The sequence below is a fragment of the Diospyros lotus genome, chromosome 5 (assembly GCF_014633365.1).
Source record: "Diospyros lotus cultivar Yz01 chromosome 5, ASM1463336v1, whole genome shotgun sequence".
Taxonomy (NCBI): Eukaryota; Viridiplantae; Streptophyta; class Magnoliopsida; order Ericales; family Ebenaceae; genus Diospyros; species Diospyros lotus.
In genome coordinates this window covers 33,734,441-33,757,417 of record NC_068342.1, presented here as the reverse complement: position 1 = coordinate 33,757,417, position 22,977 = coordinate 33,734,441, and the positions used below count along the sequence as shown (strand labels likewise).

At 35.5% G+C, this 22,977-nt stretch overlaps 1 protein-coding gene across 1 annotated transcript; it reads left to right on the top strand.

The window, feature by feature from the left end:
- The first annotated feature begins 8,456 nt into the window (after positions 1 to 8,456).
- LOC127802319 (uncharacterized) lies at positions 8,457 to 9,353 on the top strand. The gene has a single exon (XM_052338053.1). The coding sequence runs from the start codon at positions 8,627 to 8,629 to the stop codon at positions 9,035 to 9,037; it is 411 nt and encodes a 136-aa protein (XP_052194013.1). The 5' UTR covers positions 8,457 to 8,626; the 3' UTR covers positions 9,038 to 9,353.
- The last annotated feature ends 13,624 nt before the right edge of the window (positions 9,354 to 22,977 follow it).

Below are 22,977 nucleotides of genomic sequence, written 5' to 3'. Positions count from 1 at the left end.
CAGCAAGCATAAAGAAAGAAAGGCTGAAGGTTGAACATATCCAATAAACTCTCCCCAGAACACTAACCCCCAAGCACACCCAAGCCATGAGACACACAACACAGTATAAAAGCATAAATAAAGCACGTATCGGTCCTTAGGGCCCACACAAGACACATAGCACCCAAGTCCCATACCAACTTGCCGCTGCCCTGAAAGGTAACATATATCTCTAACAATCTGTGTGCGTTGTCCTAGGTCGGTGCTCCTGTCACTCGAATGCTCGCGTCGGTCCTCTCAACACCCGAGCCTCTGAATAACCGAGCCATAAGCTCCCTCAGAACGGTCCTCCCGTTCGAGATCTGTGAACTGTCGGTAACCATTCAATGCATATAAAAATGCACATAATCTATGCCTTGAAATTATGGAGACATTACTTATATGGAGCATAGTTTGAGATTTTTATGGATTACAAAAGTTTTAAGTATATATTCTCTCAGAATGAGTTAAATATGCGACAAAGAAGATGGATGGTGTACCTGAAAGATTACGATTGTACCATCTCCTACCATCCAGGAAAGGCAAACGTAGTTGCAGACGCTCTTAGCCAAAGAAGTTCAGAAGTTGTGGCTAGCATGATGATTAAGGAATGGACAATGATCGAAGAATTCAGTCATCTGACAGTAAGTGTCAAGCCTAAACCAATCAAAGGATATTTGGCAAATTTGACAATTCAACCTGATGTGGTGAATCAAATCAAGTCAGCTCTTCAGACAGACGTAAGAAGAAATCAATGGATAGACGAGAATGATCAAGTAAAGGCACTAGAATTCAGTTACTGTGATGGTATACTTTAGTTCCAATGAAGGACCTACGTGCCAAAAGATCAAGACCTGAGACAAATTATCTTAAGAGAAGCTCATCGAGCTAGGTACACCATACATCCAGGGTCCATAAAGATGTATAAGGACCTTAGGAAAATTTATTGGTGGCTCGGAATGAAAAAGGATGTGGCACGGTATGTGGCACAATGCGATACTTGTCAGCGTATCAAGATTGAGCATCAGCGCCCAGGATGAATGTTGCAACCTCTGGATATTCCCGAGTGGAAATGGGATCACGTCACTATGGACTTTGTGACCAACCTACCTCGAAGTCCCAATGGAAACGATGTTATTTGGGTGATAGTGGATCGATTGACCAAATCGGCACATTTCTTGCCTATTAAGATAGGGCAACTGACTCATGCTTTAGCTCAGCTATACATTGAGGAAATAATTCGATTACATAGAATCCCTACAAGCATAGTGTCAGATCGAGACCCACGATTTACGTCAAGATTTTGAAAAAGTTTCCACAAGTGTATGGGAACACAGTCGAAGCTCAGCATAGCTTATCACCCTCAGATCGACGGAAAATCCGAGCGAACAATTCAAATGCTTGAGGATATGTTGAGGGCATGCATTTTAGATTTCTCAAGAAGTTGGGAGAAACATCTACCACTGGTGGAATTTGCTTACAACAATGGGCACCATAGTAGCATTGGAATGGCCTCTTACGAGGCATTGTATGGGCGAAAATGTAAAACCCCATTCTACTGGGTAGAAATCGGGGAAACGGGATTGATTGGACCAGAGATAGTTCAAACTACTACTGAAAAGATCAAGAGAATATAGGAGAAAATGAAAACAAGTCAAAGTGGTCAGAAGTCGTATGCCGACCAACAAAGACGAAATTTGGAATTCTTAATCGGCGATAAGGTATATTTGAAAGTCTTTCCATTCAAATTAGTGATTCGAGATAAAAGGAAAGGGAAACTAAGCCCAAGATATATAGGTCCCTACAAAATTTTAGAGAAAATTGGGTTAGTGGCTTACAGAATAGCTTTACTTGTGGAGTTAGCAAACATCCACAACGTATTCCACGTGTCCCAACTGTGGAAGCACGAGTTGGATCCTACTCAAGTACTTCGAAATGAGACCATCGAGATATGAAATGATTTAACTTACCCTGAAGAGCCAGTTCAAATTTTAGATCAAAGGGATCAGTTCTTAAGAAACAAGGTTATTCCGTTGGTAAAAATGTTGTAAAGTAACCATGATGAAGAAGAAGCCACCTAGGAACGCGAAAAAGAGATGAAAATTTCTTATTCGCATTTGTTTAATTTTTAGAGTTGGTGATTTCGAGGACAAAATTCCTTTTTAGAGGGGGAGAATGTAATACCCAATAATTAATATCAATAGTACTTTCAGAAATTACAAGTCAAAATGGAATTTACCATAGTTTCGGGCCATAGAGTAATATTCAAAACATAAACGAAAGGCGAGGGTCGATGTCAAAGCAAGTCAATGAAGGAAAAATTGTCCAAATAAGTGATATTTGATAAAACCAAGAGATTCGCGAAGGTTTGAGGTAAAAAACATGCAATTAGGGGCATTTAGGTAAAAGTACAAATTTTGTAAACTGCTCGATGAAGGTTGAATAGATGAGTTTTTTAGAAATTCTCGAGGAAAATGAATAGCTTGGAACTTGTAGGCAATCAAGGAATTAACGAGAAGTCTGAGGGCATCAAGGATTGGGAGAAAATGCAATTGGAAGTTTCTTGGGGGCTAAAGTGCAAAAAATGGAAGTTGCAAGGTGTGAACGACGCACATAGCCGCCTGCCAACCACCTCTGGGCATCGGGAAGGTCGCCTGGAGGCTCCAGAATAGCCTCCAAGTGATGATGGTTGCATTGAGGGTTGCTATTGGTCGGAAGAAACCGATACATGACCGATTTTAATGGCGGAGGTGACTGACATTTTGACTAGTTTTTTAAGGCATTTTTCTCAATGATTTAGGGCTAGATGATCGACTTGGAGGCTAGATTTGGGCTTAAGGGATAAGAATGAGCAAGATTTGGTGGGAAATCGCATCGGAAACAAGTATAAATAGCCCAACCGAGGCCGAGGGTTTCAAAAGAAGTTGAGAGAAATTCAAGGCATTTTTGCTTGAATTGAACTTTGGGGATAAGGGGCTTTTGTTCTTTAGGTTGTGGGAAGAATTTCTGGAGATTTTGGGGTCGTTTGGCATAGAAATCATCAAGTTTCAGTGCTTTCGTCGGAAAATCGGGCTCGCTAGATCGCGACCTGCAACTGGCTTTTAAAGCATTTTTCGGTGACTTTTCTGACCATCTAGAGGTGCCATTGAGGTCTTCTCATTAATCTCTTCAAGAACCTAAAGTTGTTTTGGCCAAAAGAGGTCACCAGAGACATGCCATCACCGGAGAAGACAATCGGACTGGCTACGCATGGGCTTTACTCATCGAGGCCTTGGGTAGCGCGTGAGGTAGGGTTTTCTTCTGAAATTAATTTTGTAATTTTGGTAAAATTATTTTAGGAATTTTCATGGAAAAATATTTGGTGAAGTTTGATGTTAGGTATTTTTTATGAATTTTCGAAGGTAAGAAAGGTTTAAAAATATAGAAAAATTAAGGAAAATAGGAATATTGATTTCTATAGCCATAAATGTTAAGCAGGAGACGACTGGACTACTTAAGATAAGGATTTCACGATTTTTTAGGTACGACACGATTTTTAAGGCAAAAATTAGACTTTTTCAAATTAAGGTGAGTGGTCTGATTCCAGTCTTACCCTTGCTTGGAAGTATCTTGGTGTGCGTTCAGTGAGTTCAAGTGAGTGGTTTTACCCTCTCGAGCTTAGGTTGCATGTGATTGAACCAGTTCAAATGAGCGATTGTACCCTCCAGAACTCGGGGTGTTATGCATAAGAGTTTTACTTACGTACTTATGGCATTGTATGCATATTGAACATGTGGTATATTGCATCAATTATTTTTACTTATAAATGAGTCGGTGCATGGTGTGTGATTTTTTATATCATCGAGGTATTGATTTTCGTATCGTTGTTATGTCCATGAGGGACGGGATGGGGTCTACTTAGGAATGGGACAAGGTTAATCCAGGTGAACAGGTGACACAGTAGGGCACCTGAGGATTAAGTATGTCGTGGCAAGATCAACCCCAACGGTGTGTGGAATGGATTTTTCAAGGGAGGTTGAGTATGTCAGGGAGATTTCTCGAGTTAAACGTGTTGTACGTTGTCGTTGTTTGTTTGTGCCATGCTCATATGTCTTTCATGCATTTAGTAAACTGTTTCATGCCATCATTTAGATGTTTTATCATCTAACATGGGTTATGCCCCTGGAACATTCAACGTTCCAGCCAGGGACTGGTGCGAGGGTGAGGACATGGCCAGTTGAGGGCTAATGGTGCTTAGTTTGTTAGTCATTGTATCACTTTGGAGGCGTTAATATTTATTTTGGTATATGTATGAACAGTTGTATGATGGTGATGTTATCATTTGGTATACTATATTACGTATTTTGTTGTGGAAATACTATGTGGGTGTTTTGATGTTAATGTATCCGCTACGTTATAATATGTCTCGTTTAGTTTTTAAGATTATTGGTCTTGATTAGTTAAACGAGCAAGGCTGGGGTTCTCAGGATTCTATCTGCATGTGAAGATTGTTCTTGAAATCATCATGGGCGTCGACCATTGTATGTGTCAGATGTTTTATTTGCATGTGAAGATTGTTCTTATGGCATCGCACGTGATGGACTTGAAATTTTTTTTTTCTGGAGATTCCCTTATAATGACGCGCCCGTGTAAGGCGAGGTGTTACACCTCAAATAGTTGTGGAAATAATTTATGTGTTGATAAAAGGCAATTAATGAATATAATAATTGTGTGGGATGATAAATGTAAGCGAAAGTAAAATTTGTAAGTCCACATAAATGGAGTTTAAAATGTGTGGGAGAGTCCAAAGTTATGGGCTAAATGGGCTTGGGCCCAATATATGTGGATTTTTTATTTGGGCTTAGGCCCATGTATATAATGTGAGATTGAATTAAATAAAGGGAAAATAAATGAAAAGGAGATGATAAATGACCAAAAGAGGAATAGATATTTAAGTGGTGTGTGTGTAGTGGAGGGCAATTTTGGAAGAGGAAAAGGAGGAAGTGGTTGGAGTTGGCGGCAGCCCACTCCCACCCCATTCTTTCTTGCTTTCTCAACATTTTTTCTTCTCTCTCTTTCTCAATTTCTCTTGCTCTCTCTCGTGAATCTCTTCCTCTTCATTTTTCTTTTTATATTCTTTTCTTTTATTACTTTTGGTTGGAGTTCAAGTGAAGATTTGCAGTTTTTTGGAGTATTTTTCATCTCTTGGAGTTGCACCATTTAAGGCAAGTTCTTCTTGCACTCTTATTTTATTTCGTGCAAGCTTTCCTTATTTTCCATGGTGATGTCGAAAAGTTTCATGGTTCTTGGTTCGCATTGATAAAAATGATTTTTAGTATCGATTATATATTTTCTTCAAACCGTATGTTATGTCAAAACTTTTGTTTGGTCTTGGTGTTAGTCTTGTTGGGGCTCGTTCACCCCATTTTTCATTCAAGGAATGACATTTGTGGGTTAAGAAGCTAATGGTAATTGTTTTGGGTCCATTTTGTGTGTTCTGTGTGCGTTGAGTCGACTAATTTTGGGGTTTAGTCGACTCAACAGAAGCCTATTTTATTAGATTTTGGTGCCATCCCTTGGCCTAGTGGGCTAATGGGGGTTGATCAGTCGACTAAGCATTTCCTTAGTCGACTAAGTTTTAGTCAACTATTCTTTTTTCAAAAGTCGACTATTCATTTTTTTTTCAATACTGCGCATGTTGTGCTATTTTGACAATAACTTTTGATGTAAAACTCGGAATTGCAATTCGTTTGAAGTGTCATAAACTAGATTTCAAGGGATTTGATTTGATATATAATATCATATACTTTGGTTATGATTTAAGTTGGTCAAGACTTTCTTTAATCCAAATTAAACATGATTGTTGATCTAAGTTGTTATTAATTACTTCCTCTATCATCACTCAACCCTCTAAAATGCTAGGATGTGATTGAAGATATGCATATGTGTATGCATGGGCTCATGAGTGAATATGTTATGGAAACGTTTAAATGTGCATGATGTGTACATTTCTATAATGGAGCATGTATGTTATATTTATGTGAGATCTCATGAGCATTGCATGACATTATTATTTATGCCCTTATTACTATTATTTTGGCACAGCGGTTATGTTCCGCAAATGGGAAAAGAAAATGATATCCTATGGAGCGCTTGACGCGGGTGAAGTGGCCATATAGCCCGGTAAGCGATGCTCAAGCTAATGAGTGACAAATTGATTTATATATATATATATATGCATTCATGTATGTGAATAAATGGCTTTGAGAGCAGAGGTGATCCATGTATATGGAAGGTCGTGTGAACCAATGCAATGCATGGAGGTATATGTTATTATTGGAAATAAAATGTTACATAAATCCATAATGATGATGGTATGGATTGGTAAATTGTATTGAGAAGTCAGATGTGCTCTAATTCTTGTTTCTGTTATTATATATGCATACTTGCCGAGCCTGATGACTCACTTTGAAATATGAGTTCGATGAACCATAAGAAAGTGTATTTCTTTGAAGATGTTGTTGTCCAGTCTAGAAGGCATGAACGCAATGGGTATCTAGATGTTAGGTAATGATTTTCATTGGTTTTGAGTTATTTATGCCTTCATATATCGTTGTTTCTTTTGTCATTCTAAGGAAGTGGAAGATAGATATTGAGATGAGATTTGGTTGAATGTGTACAGAAATGTCCCAATCTCAAGATCCATGGGTGTAGTGTTGAGGGCAAGAAATAGAGGGTTCATTTTGTTTTTAAAGACTTAGTTCCTTTTTATTTAAAAAAAAAATGTATGGGTGGTAAGCTCAAGATGATGATATAATGAATGTGATATAATTTATTTTGGCTCCTGTTATTGGCAAGCAATTTCGGAAAATATTTTTTTTTTAAATTTTGAGTATCTGTATCCATTTTCAATGGATATTCTCTTGAACTTTCTATACTAGTAGGAAAATCTGGGAGTGGGCCCTAACATAAATATTCAATCATTTTCTAAGTACTAACTTAATTATCAAATATTATATTAGGGGATGAAACCCACATTTACAAATGAGTTCAAACTCAATAATATTTATTGATATTTCTCAACTTCATTAATTTAAATTTTTCATGAGCTTTCTTTAATCAATCTTCTTTTTCCAATTACAAAATTTATAAACTTCATGCAAATTGTTACTAAGAGGGTGTTTAGCTTAGTGGATTGATCGCTTATAAGTTACTCCTTTAGCTTATAAGCTATGTAATTTTTTTTGTTATGCATTTATTAAATTTTAAAAGCTTAAACGCTACAAAGTTTATAAGCTATTTTAGTAGCTTATTCCAAAAGCTCTTTCCCTAGCTTTTTCAAATAAGCTCTTAGTAGTTTATTGTGTTGACAAAGCAAATTACAAAATTGTTTTTACATAATTCAAATATTTACATTATCTCATATTTTCCCATCTCCTTCTCTGGTTGCCTCTTTCATGGCCAATTGTTCATCACCCTTCCAACAGATTGATCATCGCCTTCAGCCTAGCACCATCGTTGTTACCATTGCTTGGATCTCCTCATTCTACATCCATCGTCGCCTCCTGTCGTGTCCATCATCGTCTCCTTTCATTGCTTATCTTTTCCTTCATTACTGCCTTCTCACGCCGTTATTGTCCGCCCTTTATTATGTGTGTATATATATATATATATATAACACATAATATGTATTGGCTTTAATAAAATATTATATTAATATTTTTTTAATAATTATATATAATTTATTAACATTTAATAGTAAAATTTTATCAGTTAGACATCAATTTATAATTTATTTTTATTAAAAATTAGTTTATACATTTTATTTGTATTATTCAATAATATATATTTTTGTCTTTTTGTTAAGTTTTGATAATTTATTAACTCTTTAATCAAACACATAACTATAAAATCACAGATTAAAATATATTTATCTAAATATATTATCAGTTTAAACACTATTTAATTTTTAAATTTTATACAACTTAAAACTCCTTTTAAAAAGGGTAGGCCAAACACCCTCTAAGGCTTATAGGACAGCCTTTTCAATTGCCTTTTATGCGCTTCAAAAACTGAAGATTTTTAGAGATTGGTATCCTTTTCTTTTAAAAAACACATAAAAAAAACTATAAACTAAAGAAAGGAAGGAATTTAAAATTAAATACCACATTTTAGTTTTATAATAAAATATTTTTTATGTATCTTGTTTAAAAAATAAAAATTAATAATATTGATAACATTTGAATTTAAGACCTCTCAATAAATTAAATATTTATTTTTTTAAAAATTAAAAAGCAAAGTAATTATTTATTTTAAGAATTTTGGCAGCCCAAACAGCCCACACGTGACTTTGCCCAAACAGCCCACATGTAAATGGCCCAAACAGTGGAAGGGCCATAGGACAAACGACGTCGCCTTGACCTTTCTTCGGGCTCCAAAAGGACCAAAACGCCCGTCTTCTCCGAGTCCTAAACCCTAAAAAGACGAATACAGAACCCTGGAAACACGGCTTCTTCCATTGCCATTCTACTTCACAGCTTCTCTCTTCTCTTTTCCTCTCAGTACATATAATAATACACACACACACACACACACACACACACACACATACACTCTGGCAGAGAGATCAATGGCCGGTGGTCGATTTAGAGAACTATTGAGGAAATACGGCAAGGTGGCGTTAGGAGTACACTTCTCGGTATCGGCGGCGTCAATGACCGGTCTCTACATCGCCATCAAGAACAACGTCGACGTGGAGGCTGTGCTTGAGAAGGTCGGCATGGGCGGCGGTGTCTCCACCGCCAATCGGGAACAAGAACAAACGCCTCCCATAAGCCACCAATCAGATGTCGATGAGATTGTTCAGAATAAGAAGAGGAACCGGACGGCCGAACTGGCTGCTTCGAGCGGTGGGGCACTGGCACTTGCCTTACTCTGTAACAAGGCTCTGTTTCCGATTCGAGTTCCGATCACCGTCGCGCTTACGCCTCCGGTTGCCAGGTTCTTGGCCAGGCGCAGAATTATCAAGAACAGTGTATGATCTTGGGTGCCTTTAACTCTTACATTTTGTAATACTGTTATCCTAGAATGAACATCGAAAATAATAAGACATGTGAAATGTTTTAGTTTTGAATTGTATGGTGAATTGAAAATGTTAGATAATCCTATCCCCATTCGCTTTGAATCTTAGCTCAAAAAGTTAGGAAGTAGAATGTGAGATTACCCTCCAAATGTGTGTTTTTTAGCAACCGTATGTTGGTTGGGATAGTTGGCAAATGCAGGAATTTATTATTTTCAGCTTTTGTTTTCTGGCTACAAATTATAAAAAGAAAATAGCATATGATCTTTCTTTTTCACTCCCCTTATTCCTTTTTCCTTGTCAGTTCATGTTTTGCAGTAGTGTCTGATTTGGCTGAAGGGTTAGCAGAATGAGAGCGAGATCAGTATGGAAGTTGTGAACTTAGTTTTTTTGTGTTTAATTGCTTAATCTGGTGTTAGTGGTGTTGTGCATTGTTGCAGTTATTTCCTTTTTAATAAGCATGTGAAGTATTTGTATGTTTCATGGAATAGGTCATAAGGCACGAATTTATTGCTTTTATTTTCATAAGCTGTTGTTTTTACTTGATACCAAAATTCATTTCTTTTATCCATCTACTTTAGAATTTCTTATGGATCTGGATATTCATATCCTTATGTGATTAATAATGTTAAAGGGTAAAAGAATTTGAAAACTAATGACCTAATCAAAGATCTTGCATTTAACCTGCCCCACTGAAGAACAAAATACAAGTTGCTTTCCCTGATTTATTTTGGATACAACTAGGGAAGACATCGAATAATTTCAAAGTAAATATTCAAGTTCTAATTTTTTTTTCCGTGGTTAGAGGGGGGGGGGGGGGGGGTTGGATAAAGTTTTAGAATCCAAAAACTATTACTCATTGTAGTTTGGCAGTGTGGGAACAATCCATGCAGCTGTTTCCATGCGTTCATATTTGAAGTTGAAACAAATTAGTTTTGTCTTCTCAAATTTTAATATTTAGACAAATAATTAAAATGCTTTCTAACTGGTGTAAGAAGGATCTGTATGTCATATATCACAATGTTCCAAATACGCATATCTATACTTAAATGGATGCTCCTTGTATTACTATGCCTGGAGTTTCTAAAACCAAAAGAGGAACATTGTAGCAAATAAATATTTCTCTTAATTTGTTGTTCCTTTCCTAATTAGGTTGTGTTTATCTGCTACGGTCACTTTAGTTAAATATGAAGAGCAATGCAAGTAATCACTAAGGAGAGCAATGTAATGCAATCGCATTTAAGGGAGAGAGGAGAAAATAGAGAAAAAGAAAAGAAGTATTAATGCAAGTGCTTCTCAATGCAAAGATGATATCCCAAAGGTCGGTTGGAAGAAAAAAATGAAAATGTAAAAAATATATATCTTGTACTCAATCTACAGTACTTGGAAGGGGCAAAAACAAAAACAAAAAAAGGAGAAGGAATTAAGACGCAAGGTAAGTTTTTTATTTTTTTTTTAGCCCGTTGGGCAAACTACTCAAAGTTATGACCATCTGGGCTTCTTTCTTCAAATAAAGACGCTTGAGTACGAATCTTACTTAGGTTCCTTGTTGATAGAGGAAATGGGAAGGGTAGTGAGAGTTTGCCCCAAGCATAGAATTGATCTTGAGTAAAGTAGGAAAAGTTCAAGGGAGTGCATCCCCAATAACAGCTTAATGTCACTTAGCTTAAGGTCTATTTTTGCACTTTTAGACTAGTTTTCCTTATTGAGATTTGAGAGAGAGAGTGTGTGTGTGAGTTCATTTACTTCTGCTCTTCCCTTGTCTTAGTGTTTTATGGTTCTCTTAAAAAGCCTGAGAAAGTGCAAAATATAGGCTTGATAAAAGCCCTCAAAACTTGTGCTGCAATCAATTTTCTAAAAATAAGTAGAGAGAGGAAGAAGTGGAGGAGGAGAAAACTGGTTTAGGAAATATGAGAGGATGAAGGGAAAGGGTGGTAGAAATTGAGATTGAGAAAGAGATGAGAAGGACAAATATAAGAGGGAGAGATGATAATGATACAGATCAGAGAGAAGAACGGAAACAATAGGAGGAAGAGAGAAGTGAAGAGAGCGGAAAACCCACTGTATTGAACCAATAGCTTCACAAGTTTGAAAAATTGTGTAACATATAGTTGTTTATAACAAAAATAACGCGAGAACAAAACTAAATGATATAAAAATCTGAACCCTGTGCGAAGTAAAGTTTCTAAAAAGATAGTGTTCCAGAACATTTAAACCTATTGATCTCGCTCATTTAGTAAAGACCATGGCTACCAAGTGTTACCAACTTACCATCATCCATCTGTTGGTAGTTTCATCTCATTGAGCATTAAATATTTGCCCTATGCCCTGGCTAATATGCTCGAAAAGGCATAAATGCTCACTTCAAATATTGGTCGCCATATATCTAGAAACCCACGACTGCCGACTATTGGTTAAAATGGCAATCATCCACCCACCTGTTGATAGGTTCATGTCAATTGAGCCTTTTAATATTTGTTCCGAATGTGGCATGGTTTTGTTAGTTGATTCTATGCTCAAGGGGTGGGGGCAGTGAGTGTCAATAGAGATGGAGTGGCAGAATCGCATGATGATTCAGAGAATCAGATTGATCAAAACCTTTTGATGTAAAATTTTCAATTTTTTGTGATCCAAACAACAAAAAATAAGTAAAATATTTTTCTAAAAAAGGTTTTGTTTAAAAAACAAATAGAGCCTAAATATTATCTTGATAATTTGTACCTTTTCTGGCTGCTCAATGTATTCGCTTCTTGAAGAAATGCAATGTACAAGGCTTCGTGTGTTTTCGTTATCCTGTTTTATTCTTCCTGACCGTACGAGGGGCTGTAAAATTGAGCAACCACTTGTTTCTTCTCATCATTTACTTTTGGGTTAATTAAGTTATTTCTTTTCATATCCAGTTGTCATTCTCATTAATTCAGTCTTAGTATTTCTCTCGACACCGAAAAGTAGATGAGTAACTAAATTTGATCTTGGCTTGAAATTAATTCCACTAGGAAAGAACAAAATTGATGTAGATGAATTACCACCTTAGTAGGCCACGCCAAGGACAATCCTTCAGAATCCACCACTAGGAGAAAAAAAAAAAAAGCAAACAAGAAAAATATTTCTCTAAAACAGATTTATTATTTCATTCAATTTGATTGGGAAAAAAACTATTCCTATTTATAGAAGGGAATTTTATACTAAAGAGGAAAATAATTATAATTGGAATCCAACTTCAAATAAGAATAAAAATCCTAAATCAAAAAGGAAAAATAAAATATATTTACAAACAATTAGGAATCCTAAAGTGTATCTAGCTCCCCTATTTGGAGAAGATTTATCCTCGAGTCTTTGCTTGCCTTCATCTCCATGGTAGCCTGTCGGGGGCAATATTCCTTTTATTTTGCTTTATAGGCTTGGGTTTTGGCTTTATATTTAACTAATTGGAGATAACCTGAGAGTCAATCCTTGGCATGTCAGCGGGAATCCATGCAAAAATGTCTGCATTAAATGTAGTAGACACACCATGGTCTCCTAGAAGCTCAACTTTGTAGGCATTCTCATCAACCCGCTTGATCACCTTGAACAATCCATTAGCTGGATGGCTAAACTTCTTGTGAGGACCTGAAGGAAATCTTTCTTTCCTTAAATGAATCCATATCAAATCTCTTTTCTTGAAAGTAGTAGGCTTGTGAAACTTGTTTGCTTGTTTTTGATAACGCTTATTTTGCTTCAAAATCTTTTCTCTAACTTGCTCATGCAGCTTCTTCCATATGACTCCAAAATCTGGATAATCCTTATATAGCTCTTTGATAACTTCAAAGCCACTAACTTTTATTTAAAGAGTAGAAAGCAAAGTGTACCTTCAGCTTAATGCATCGGCAGTCTTATTTTGTGGCTACCCAATTTATGCTTAAGGACATATTGGAATGATGATAAGAATTCACTGAACACAACATTATGTTCCCTGAGTTTGTTTTGACTACTCAAATACTTAAATGCTTCATAGTTTGAGTATAACATAAACTCCTTAACAAATAAATAGGGACTCCAATGGTTTAAGGCATGCACAATGGCATAGAACTCCTTATCATATATTGAGTACTTGTGCTTGGATTTGTTGAGCTTTTCGCTAAAAAAAAGCAATAGGGTGATTTTCTTTGCTAAGCACGACACCAATTCTCACATTAAAAGCATTGCAATAAACTTTAAAAACCTTGTTGAAGTCCGGTAGTGCTAAAACTAGAGCTTCAGTTACCTTGTTCTTTAAAGCATCAAAATTGTTTTGAACTGCTAGTGTCCATTCAAACTTCTTTTTCTTTAATAATTCTGTGATTGGAGTAGTGAGAATGCTGAAGTTCTTGATGAATCTACAATAGAAAGAAGTTAAGCCATGAAAGCTACAAACTTCATGAAGTGAGTGAGGTGTTAGCCAATTGCTGATAGCTTCCACCTTGCTTGAGTCCATCTCAATGCCATTGTTTGATATAACGTAGCCGAGGAATATCACCTTATCCATAAGAAAGTGGCATTTCTTGAAATTCGCATATAGCTTTTGCTCCCTTAAGACGTAAAAGACTTGACAAAGATGGCCAACGTTCTCTTTGAATTTTGCTATATACCAAAATATCATCAAAATAAACAACAAATTTTCTAATGAAAGGTTAAAATACTTGGTTCATAAGTCACATAAAAGTGTTTGGGGGTATTGAAAAGACCAAAAGGTATCACCATCCATTCATACAACCCATTTCTTTTCTTGAAGATAGTCTTCCATTCATTTCTTGATTGCATTCGAATTTGATGGTATTCGCTTTGCTAATTGATATTTGAAAAAAATCGATGCACTATGTAATTAATCTAGCAGATCATCAAGACGACGGATAGGAAAATGATATTTGATAGTGATTTTGTTGACGACATGACTATCAATGCACATACACCATGATCCATCCTGTTTTATTACTAGAAGTGTTGGTATAGCATGAGGACTCACGCTTTCTTTCACTAATCCTTTACCTATAAGTTCAGTGACTTGTTGCAACTCCTCATTGTCCTTCAGACTTATTCTGTATGCAGGTTTATTAGGAATAATGGCAAACCAAAAACAAAATCAATGTAAGGTGATTTTTTTGCATTGGAGGTAATCTAATTGGAATCTCTTTCGTAACAAGATCTTTGTACTCTTTTAATAAGGACTCAACCTCTTTTGGAAGGTCTTGACGTTCCTCATTTTCTTCTAACACAATTAAGGCACACGTAACTTCAGCTTCTTCTAATGCTCTTGCGAATATGTATTTTGATACCATATTGCACGTTTAATTAACTGAATTTGATGAAGAATTTTTTCTTCAAGGGCATCAATACTATCTTTGCATCATCCTTCTTGACTTAGTATTCTTATATCCATCATGAATGGCTCGACGATTGTATTGGTAAGATTGACCTAATAGCATACGACAAGCATCCATAAGAATAATATCAGACTACACCTTGTCATGATACTTCTTGTCAATAGAAAATTCTACTAGACATTGCTTCATGACCTTCACATCATTACCCTTCCATAGCCAATTAAGCTTGTAAGGATTTTGTCATATTCTTCAATCAAAAGTTTAAGCTTATTAACTTGAAAGAATGCACCAAGACTTAGTGTACCATATGCAAGGGATGAGATGGGTTTTCAGAACTTTTTTGAAAACAAAAACATACAAATAACAGAAGCAATTGAAACATCTTTGCAAGACTTGTGGTATGTAATAACCATATACATATATATAAGCAACTATCCATGGGGGGTTAGGCATCATACACCTCAAATGGATGAAGAAGATGCATTCGATTGTTGAAGAGCCTTTGAATCCAAAGTTATCGGTCCTTTGAGAAGCTCCCACAAACACTTTTGTGCATAACCATGAACTCCCTTGGGTAGCTCTTGAACGCTCCTTGCTTGGATGACCAGTCCATTTTCATAGATGTAAGGGATTAAGTCAGTTCACGCTGAAGTCGCACTAGAACCCTTCATTGGATGTGTGCTAACCTATCCCAATGAAGGTGATGCAAGGCTGTTGGTATGCTCTTGTAGATGACAATGGTCATCTCACGACCATGGAATCAATAAGAAATAGAAGAAAGAATGAAGAAGAAGAAAAAAACGGGCGACCGACAAAGTAAGAAAGAGAGAAGAGGAAGAAGAAAGCTTTGGCCATCCAAATGCTTCTCAAGTACACTTGTGATTTCTTCTTCTTGTCTTTATAATCTCTCATCCATCTCTTCTTCATTTAATGGATTTACCAAAAACATCATTAAAGTGGCTTTGTTACCAAAAGCGATAAAAAAACGGAAGCATGTGGGTGAAAACTTGCTCACAAAATTGTTGACTATTGGCAGCAAATGGTCGATTATTTTTGGCTTCTCTTGAGGCAAACTATTACCGTTCAAATGAATCGATCGATTGTTTTATGTCTTTCATTCCAACTTTTAGATTATTGCATCAAGACCTACTATAAACTCTTAATAGCCATTCCATTAACTCTTAATGGAATCGAGATGTCCTGTTAACTCTTAACGGCATGCCCTTTAACTTTTAACAATTCACACTAACTTTTAATGGCCTCCCATTGTTAACTCTTAGTAGTTTATTATTCATTTGTTAACTCTTAACGACATACTTCATCATTAACTCCTTAATGATGAAGAACACAATAACAATGAAATATCACTAATCCAATGCTCATTGTAACATCTCGCATCGAGCGATAGAAATGACCAGAACAACTTACCCTGATGAGCCTATGCGAACTTTCTAGGGGGTCACCTATTCTTGAGCTTCCCCAACTTAAGCATGATTAATCCGAGAATTCCTTGCCTACATTCAGCCCTAAAGGTATCTAGCTGGTATTGTTTCATTTCTTACTTATCCTCGATATATACTATATTCTCTAAGCTCTTGAGGTATTACAGACCCCCTTAAGCACATGACGTTCTCGTCATGCGACCTTACAATTAGTTCCAGATCTTTTCCCATTTGGAGACTGCCATCCTAGAAGTCTGTCAGGAGTCGTTCTTTGTACAGGCTCTCGAGTCCCGACGCCACTCCCCACCCTCATCGGACTGCCTTCACTAAGGGTCGGCTCTGATACCACCTGTAACATCCTGCATCGAGCGATATGAAGGACCGGGACAACTTATTTTGATGAGCTTACGTGAACTTCCCAGAGGGTCACTCATCCTTTAGCTTCCCCAGCTTAACCACGCTTAATCTTGGAGTTCCTTGCCTACATTCAGCCCAAAAGATATCCAACTGGTGTTGTTTCCTTCCTTACTTATCCTCGATATATACTATATTCTCCAAGCTCTTGGGGTATTACACTTATGCTCAGTATGCCTATGACCTTCTGAGTTTACGACCATGTAGCAATCAAGACATGTCAAATTTTTTGAAGCCGATTGAGTACCTCGATCTACTATGAGGATCACTCTATCTCCTCAAAGCATATTGGAAGATCTTGAATGTTCTTTAGCATAGATTCAGAATGATCCTAATAGTAATGAAATCAATATTTCATGTAAACCTATTTGGGTTTTAGATTACCATGTGCTATAATCCTTTTACTGATTAACATCCTGATCGAGTGAGAGCCATTGATCGATCAAACTCACATGACTCAGTATTTATGCCAAGATCTAGTGTGGTATGATCGAGATAATATATCGAAACTCCTTTCGACATCGAAAACTTCTTGTCGATCTTGCACACCCTGGCTAGCGATTCATATAATCACAAACCAACTACGCTCGCTTAGGATGTTCCCCTCACATTGGAGGTCAGTGAATCCCATTAACAATCACCTATCTCCATACATTATTGTACATAAACCACATAGTGAACATTCCCACCTCTCACTCTAGATGGTTCCACTTAACGACAAATCTCTGACATCAGTACACAAGACAACTGTGTTGCCTTTGGTTCGAGGAATAGTTAAGTAATTGAAAATCAATAACAAATCATTAATTTTCCAAGCCATGTGACCTATTACAAGCATCACATTTAGTAGATGTTACCAATAATTGCCCACACGTCTATTATCTACATCTCATGTAATATGATATGTGATTCACTATCAATTATCATTAGTGTCTTATACTAATCAACAATGTTCTAAAACGCGCTAGGCACTAGTCGGGTGCCAGGTTGGGGCTTAGACAAATTATTTTTATTTTTATTTTATTATTATTATTTTTTTTAATTTTGTGATGTAATTTGATGTTATTTTCAATTAAGCAAAGTTGAAAAGTATCAATAATGCAATATAAACCAATAATATAATAATGGAATGACAAGTGAAATATGAAATTAAGCATGAGAAAACAAATTGTTGTAAATCAATTCTAGATTCAATAAGACAAAAGCAACAATAATGCAACATAACCATACATGATCTTCCAACACATGATCTTCATCAGACTCAAAATCAAATTCATTAAACTCTTGCTCATCATCTTCTTCTTTTTCTGATTGAAAATTTTCTTCATGAATCTCTCTCATCCTAGAACTTCTTTGAGGTTGAAGCATCTCGTTTGCTTCGGATGCTTCACCAACCATTTCCCAATTGAGTACCGTACCAGGCTCAACTTCTTCATCATCTCCTCCTTCAACGATCCATCCTTGTGCATTACTAGCATCACTAACAAGTAGCACATCAACATTTATTTCCTTCTCCATTTTTTCCTTGTTCATCAATTTCGCATTAAATTAGACAAAGACTAAATTGTTTAATCGATTCACATCCAGTCTATTTATTTTCTTTGTATGTATCTATATAAATAAAGTAAAAACAATATCAATATAAATTATAGAGATAATGAAATTAAAATATTAAAAATATTTTAAAATATACACTAACCCCTTCAAAAGTGCTCTAATTTCTTTCACAACCAGATGAACTACTAGTTAACGAGAGAATTATTCTCGCCATTCGTTGCAAGTTTGGAGTTTGATTTCTATAAGTCATCCACTATATAACTACATAGGTCAAACAAGTATAAAGTAAATAAACTTATACACTACAGAAACTAAGAAAATGATTAAAGAAATTTTATACCTAAATTATAATTATCATCATTTTTTGCACACCCTTGAGCTGCTCACAATTTTCCAAAAGGTCCCTCTTTACGAGTATATTTTGGCAACTCAATATTTACAACATGACCTTGCAATTCACCATCGACATCATAAAACATCTCAACACAGTTAAAAAATCCATCTATGATTTCATAATCAAGTTGTATATCCATATCTTTAAAAAAGTAGTAGGAATTCAAAAGGTAAGCCGCAAAATATAGTGGACTGTCTAGCCTATCTTTTACCCTTGCTTCAATAATCTTTGTAATAAGCTGATAGTTCTTCTTAAGATTATTTAGGATCTCCTTAATAGCTTCCTTTGCATGCTTAATCTCTCCATATAAAAAGCCTATAGAAGATTTTTTATCTGCATCAACAATTCGAAGCACCTTCACCAAAGGTGCAAAAACCTTAAGGCATAAATTCACACCATTCCAAAAGCAATGCTCATCATAGTAACATATGTTGTTTTCTCTTTAATAGTCTTTGACCATTTGAACTCCTCCCATTCAGAGCTAGTAAACATTGTCCTCATTTGAGCTTTTTACTCCATCAAACTTTTTAAAGTAAGGAAAGAAGAAGCGAATCTAGTGATCTCACAATATCCATCTTCTTTGTAAATGACCTCATTAAGGACAATGTCTTATGGTGTGCATAAATAAAGATTGTCAAACTCTTGGCCTAATCAATGATTTTTTTAAACTTCGATAGTTTTCCTATACTTTCAAGCATCAAATTGATAGTGAGTAGCACATGATGTCCAAAGGATATTTGGCCTCTTCAACTTCAATAATTTTGTCACTCCCATATTGTTGGCAGCATTGTTTGTTACTACTTGGATGACATTTTGTGGGCTAAGTTGCTCAATGCACTTGTCCACATACTTAAAAATGAGTTCACTTGTATGTGCTTCGTCTGAAGACTCTTTGGAAAACAAAAAAATAGTACCTATATTAGAATTAACACATAGGTTCATGATGTTCCTTTTTCTGTTTGTCCAAGCATCTGTCATAATAGAGCACCCATTTTATGCCTACTCTTCTTCATGCTTCTTCAGTAATTCTTTAATTCTATCTACTTCTCCCTTTAACAACGGTTCTCTCAATTAGTATTGATTTGGAGGTTTGAAGCCTAGACCAAATTGACCAACTGTCTCAACAAATAATTTGAAGCTATCATGATCTATAGCATTGAAAGGTATATCAGCTTCGTACATCCATCTAGCATAATACTCACAAATAGTCTATGTTCTTTCTTTAAAGAGTGCTTCATTGATATTTTGCTACATTTTTGTCATTCCCCCAATCAAACAAGTTTTAGGACTGATGGAGGTTGCAAACTTATCCATAGGGCCAAGAGTATGTGGTGTTTTTTTGCTACCTAACTCTTGCAATTTATCTTCATCATCCCCCTTTAGAAATATTAACAAAAGATCTCATCAAATCTTCCTCATTCTTCTTATTTTTCTTCTTACTCTTTGCCTCGGCAATAACATTCTTGCATTTGGCTTTATCATCTGGAGAAGATTTTGGACATGCAGAAATATTTTCAGAAATGTGGCCTATGTGTTCTTTTACTCTATAAACTTTGCCAGACATAACTTTACCACACAACTTACATTTAACTTTATCCATATTCTTCGGATCAATTAACATTCCATACTCCTATCCGATATCATTGGACTTCCTTTTAAGAATCGAAGCTGCATCGAACTATGCTCCTGTATTCCGAGTCCCATCCGACATTTTTAATTTAATTGAAGAAACTTACAATAGAAACCTATATATAACCAATAATCTCACTTAATATTCAAAACAACAATAACATATCATGTCATAGCTGCAAAATAATCAAATTAAAACAATAAAATAACAAAATAATTTCTGTTTTCAATCTTCTTCATCATGTAAAAACACAGATATTATATATAATTAATAATAGAAACTAAATATATATCTAATAATTATATATAAATAAAAAAAAAGTAAAAAATAGAAACAGAAACGACTAAACCCAATAACCAAAGAGAGAGAGGGGGGTTACGACGAAGATGGAGCTTGACGGCGAGGATGCGGCGACAACAACGACGTTGAGGCAGCGAGGAGGACGCAACAACTTAGAGGCGGTGAAAATGAAGCTTGGCGGCGAGGATGGAATTGGAGGTAGCGACAACGGTGAGGTATTGGAGGGTCGGCGGCGTTGAGGTGGCAGCATTGAGGCAGCAACAGCCTTGGGGTGAGAGAAGCATGAAAAGGGGAAACGGCTGAGAGACGTTCGATTTAGAAAGGAAAAACCTTAAAAATGGCTAATATTTAAAGCTAAAAATTGGGCAGACCAAGCATTGCGGGCCAACTAGGTGCCGTCTGGGCCACCTAGGCGCCAAGCCAATCGATTAATCTGGCCGGTGCCTAGGAGACCCAACTAGGGCATATTCGCAACAGCCAGCAACCGCTCAGTGCCTAGGCGACCGCCTAAGCCTATTTTTCAAATACTACTAATCAATGATAGTAAATCGTATGCTAGTTCGTAATTAATTAATAATATTTCCTTTCAAGAAATCTAAGGATTGAGAATTACTTTTAAAAAATCCTATACTAAAGATTTTTATTACATATTTTTAACAATCTAAGAATAAGATCTTTATTAAGATATCTATGTTGTTATGTCCTTAATATTTTTTTGATGATAAAAAACATTATTGTGTTTTGTTTATGGAAAATATTTTAAAAATCTTTTGGATTTTCAAAATGTATAAACATATATGCTTGAAAATGGAAAATTATTCTTTTAGTCAAGCATGTTGTCTCAATATTTTCAAATTTATTATTTGGGATTCATGATATATTCTTCTAAAATCAACTAACTTGGTGTATGAAAAAATTTCGAAGATTTTTTTTTTTTTAAAATCATACACTTTTTTTAAAAGATTAAGGCAAAATTGTCGATTTCTTAGAGTAATATGTTGATTGTTTTATGCTTTTAAAATATGAGTTTTTTCAAAGTTAAAAAATTGTCAAATTTCTTAAAGAAATAGTCGACTACTTTGACCTTTAGCAAAAAAATAGTCGACACTTGTCATATCTATTGACATGCAAACTTCAATCTCTCGGTCCAAGTATTTTCAATTCAAATTAAGTCGACAGTGACTATATAGTATCGACTTTTATCTCAAATATCAACTTTGTGTTCAAAACTATCGAACGTTTGATTGAACAAGTCGACTTCTTTTCAAAATGTTGAAGGTTTATTCAAAAGCTTTTTTGAAATTTCAAATGTTTCGATTGAAGTAATCGACTGATTTCATATATGTCTGAGAGTTTCTCGTTTGGAAAATTAAAAAGACTGTTTTTCAGGCATTAAATGTAGTTCAATGGTCACTAAATGTCTATTCAATACATCAGATGACTACAAAACAATAAATAGATATTGAAGCTTCAAGAGAAAAGGCTAATGAACAAATGCATGTACTCAAGTGGTTGTTTCTAACATTCAAGAGTTCTAAGTTTTCATTTTCTTTTTGCATTCAAAAGCAATTTGTATCTTTATAATTCTCAATATACCTTTGAAATTGTATTATTGAGCTTCATTGTAACTAATAGAGTTATCTCTTAGATCTATTTTGATTGTAACCTACTATTGTATTGCTTAGCTTGTAAGCTAGAGGGCCTACTAGTTTTTGATAAGAGGATTTGTAATTCTTGCATTGAGGCTAGAGGACCTACCAGTTTTTAATAGGAGGTATTAGTAGATAGAATACTTTAACAGGATTGTTGGAGGAGTGGATGTAGGTTGGTGTCGAATCACTATAAATCATGAGTCTCATTTATTTTATTGTTACTTTCTTTAGTTTTATTCACTTATTTGATCATATCATTGTTTCATTGCTTTATATTTACCATTTTCCCTAAAAAATTCAAAAGTTTCAAGTGTTTTTAAAGACACCCAATTCACACCCTTCTTGGGTGTGTGGTGATCCAAGTGTGCTACATCACAATAATTGGTATCAGAACCAAATTTCTTATATTTTTGTTTTAACCACTTAAGGGGATTTTTTTTTTTTTTAAATGGCACACATTTTTAGTTCTTCTCACATTTAGGGACAAAGCACCTACCGACCCCCATTCTTTGAAGGCATTAACTACCGTTATTGGAAGAAAATAATTTATTGTTTTCTTATATAGGATATTAACATATTGCAAATCATCGTGGAAGGTGTAGTTCCATTGGACACAGAGAATATCAAAGAATGGACAGATGATCAATGAAGGGATATAGAGATTAATGCTAAAGCAATGAGTATATTGTTTTATGCACTAAGCACTGAAGAGTTCAATATAATATCAACATGCAAAATTGCTAAAGAAATATGAGACAACCTAGAGGTGACGCATGAAGGTACAAAATAGGTAAAAGAGACTAAAATCAATTTACTAACTCATGATTATGAGTTATTTTCATTGAAATAAGATGAGACCATTAAAGACATGTTTGCTCGCTTCAATGATGTTGTCATTGATCTAGAGTTATTGGGGAAGATGTAAGGCCCGCTTCCGAATACTCGAAAGAAGGTCCTTACATGGATGATATAGAACAAAACTGAACTCAACTTATTTCATTTCTAGCAGCGAAAATTTAATAAGATTTAATTACATTCTCAATATCTCATAACTCTAGGCTCGATGGCCATACAAAATAATATGAGGCTCAAATGCCATAACATAATAAATTTTCACTATTACAAACCTCACCAAATCACTAACTAGGATCTTTAAAGCTAGGACGCGTCTCC

What these genes read in the sequence shown, in the direction of transcription:
- LOC127802319 (XM_052338053.1), top strand. Translation starts at nt 8,627, where the DNA reads ATGGCCGGTGGTCGATTTAGAGAACTATTGAGGAAATACGGCAAGGTG.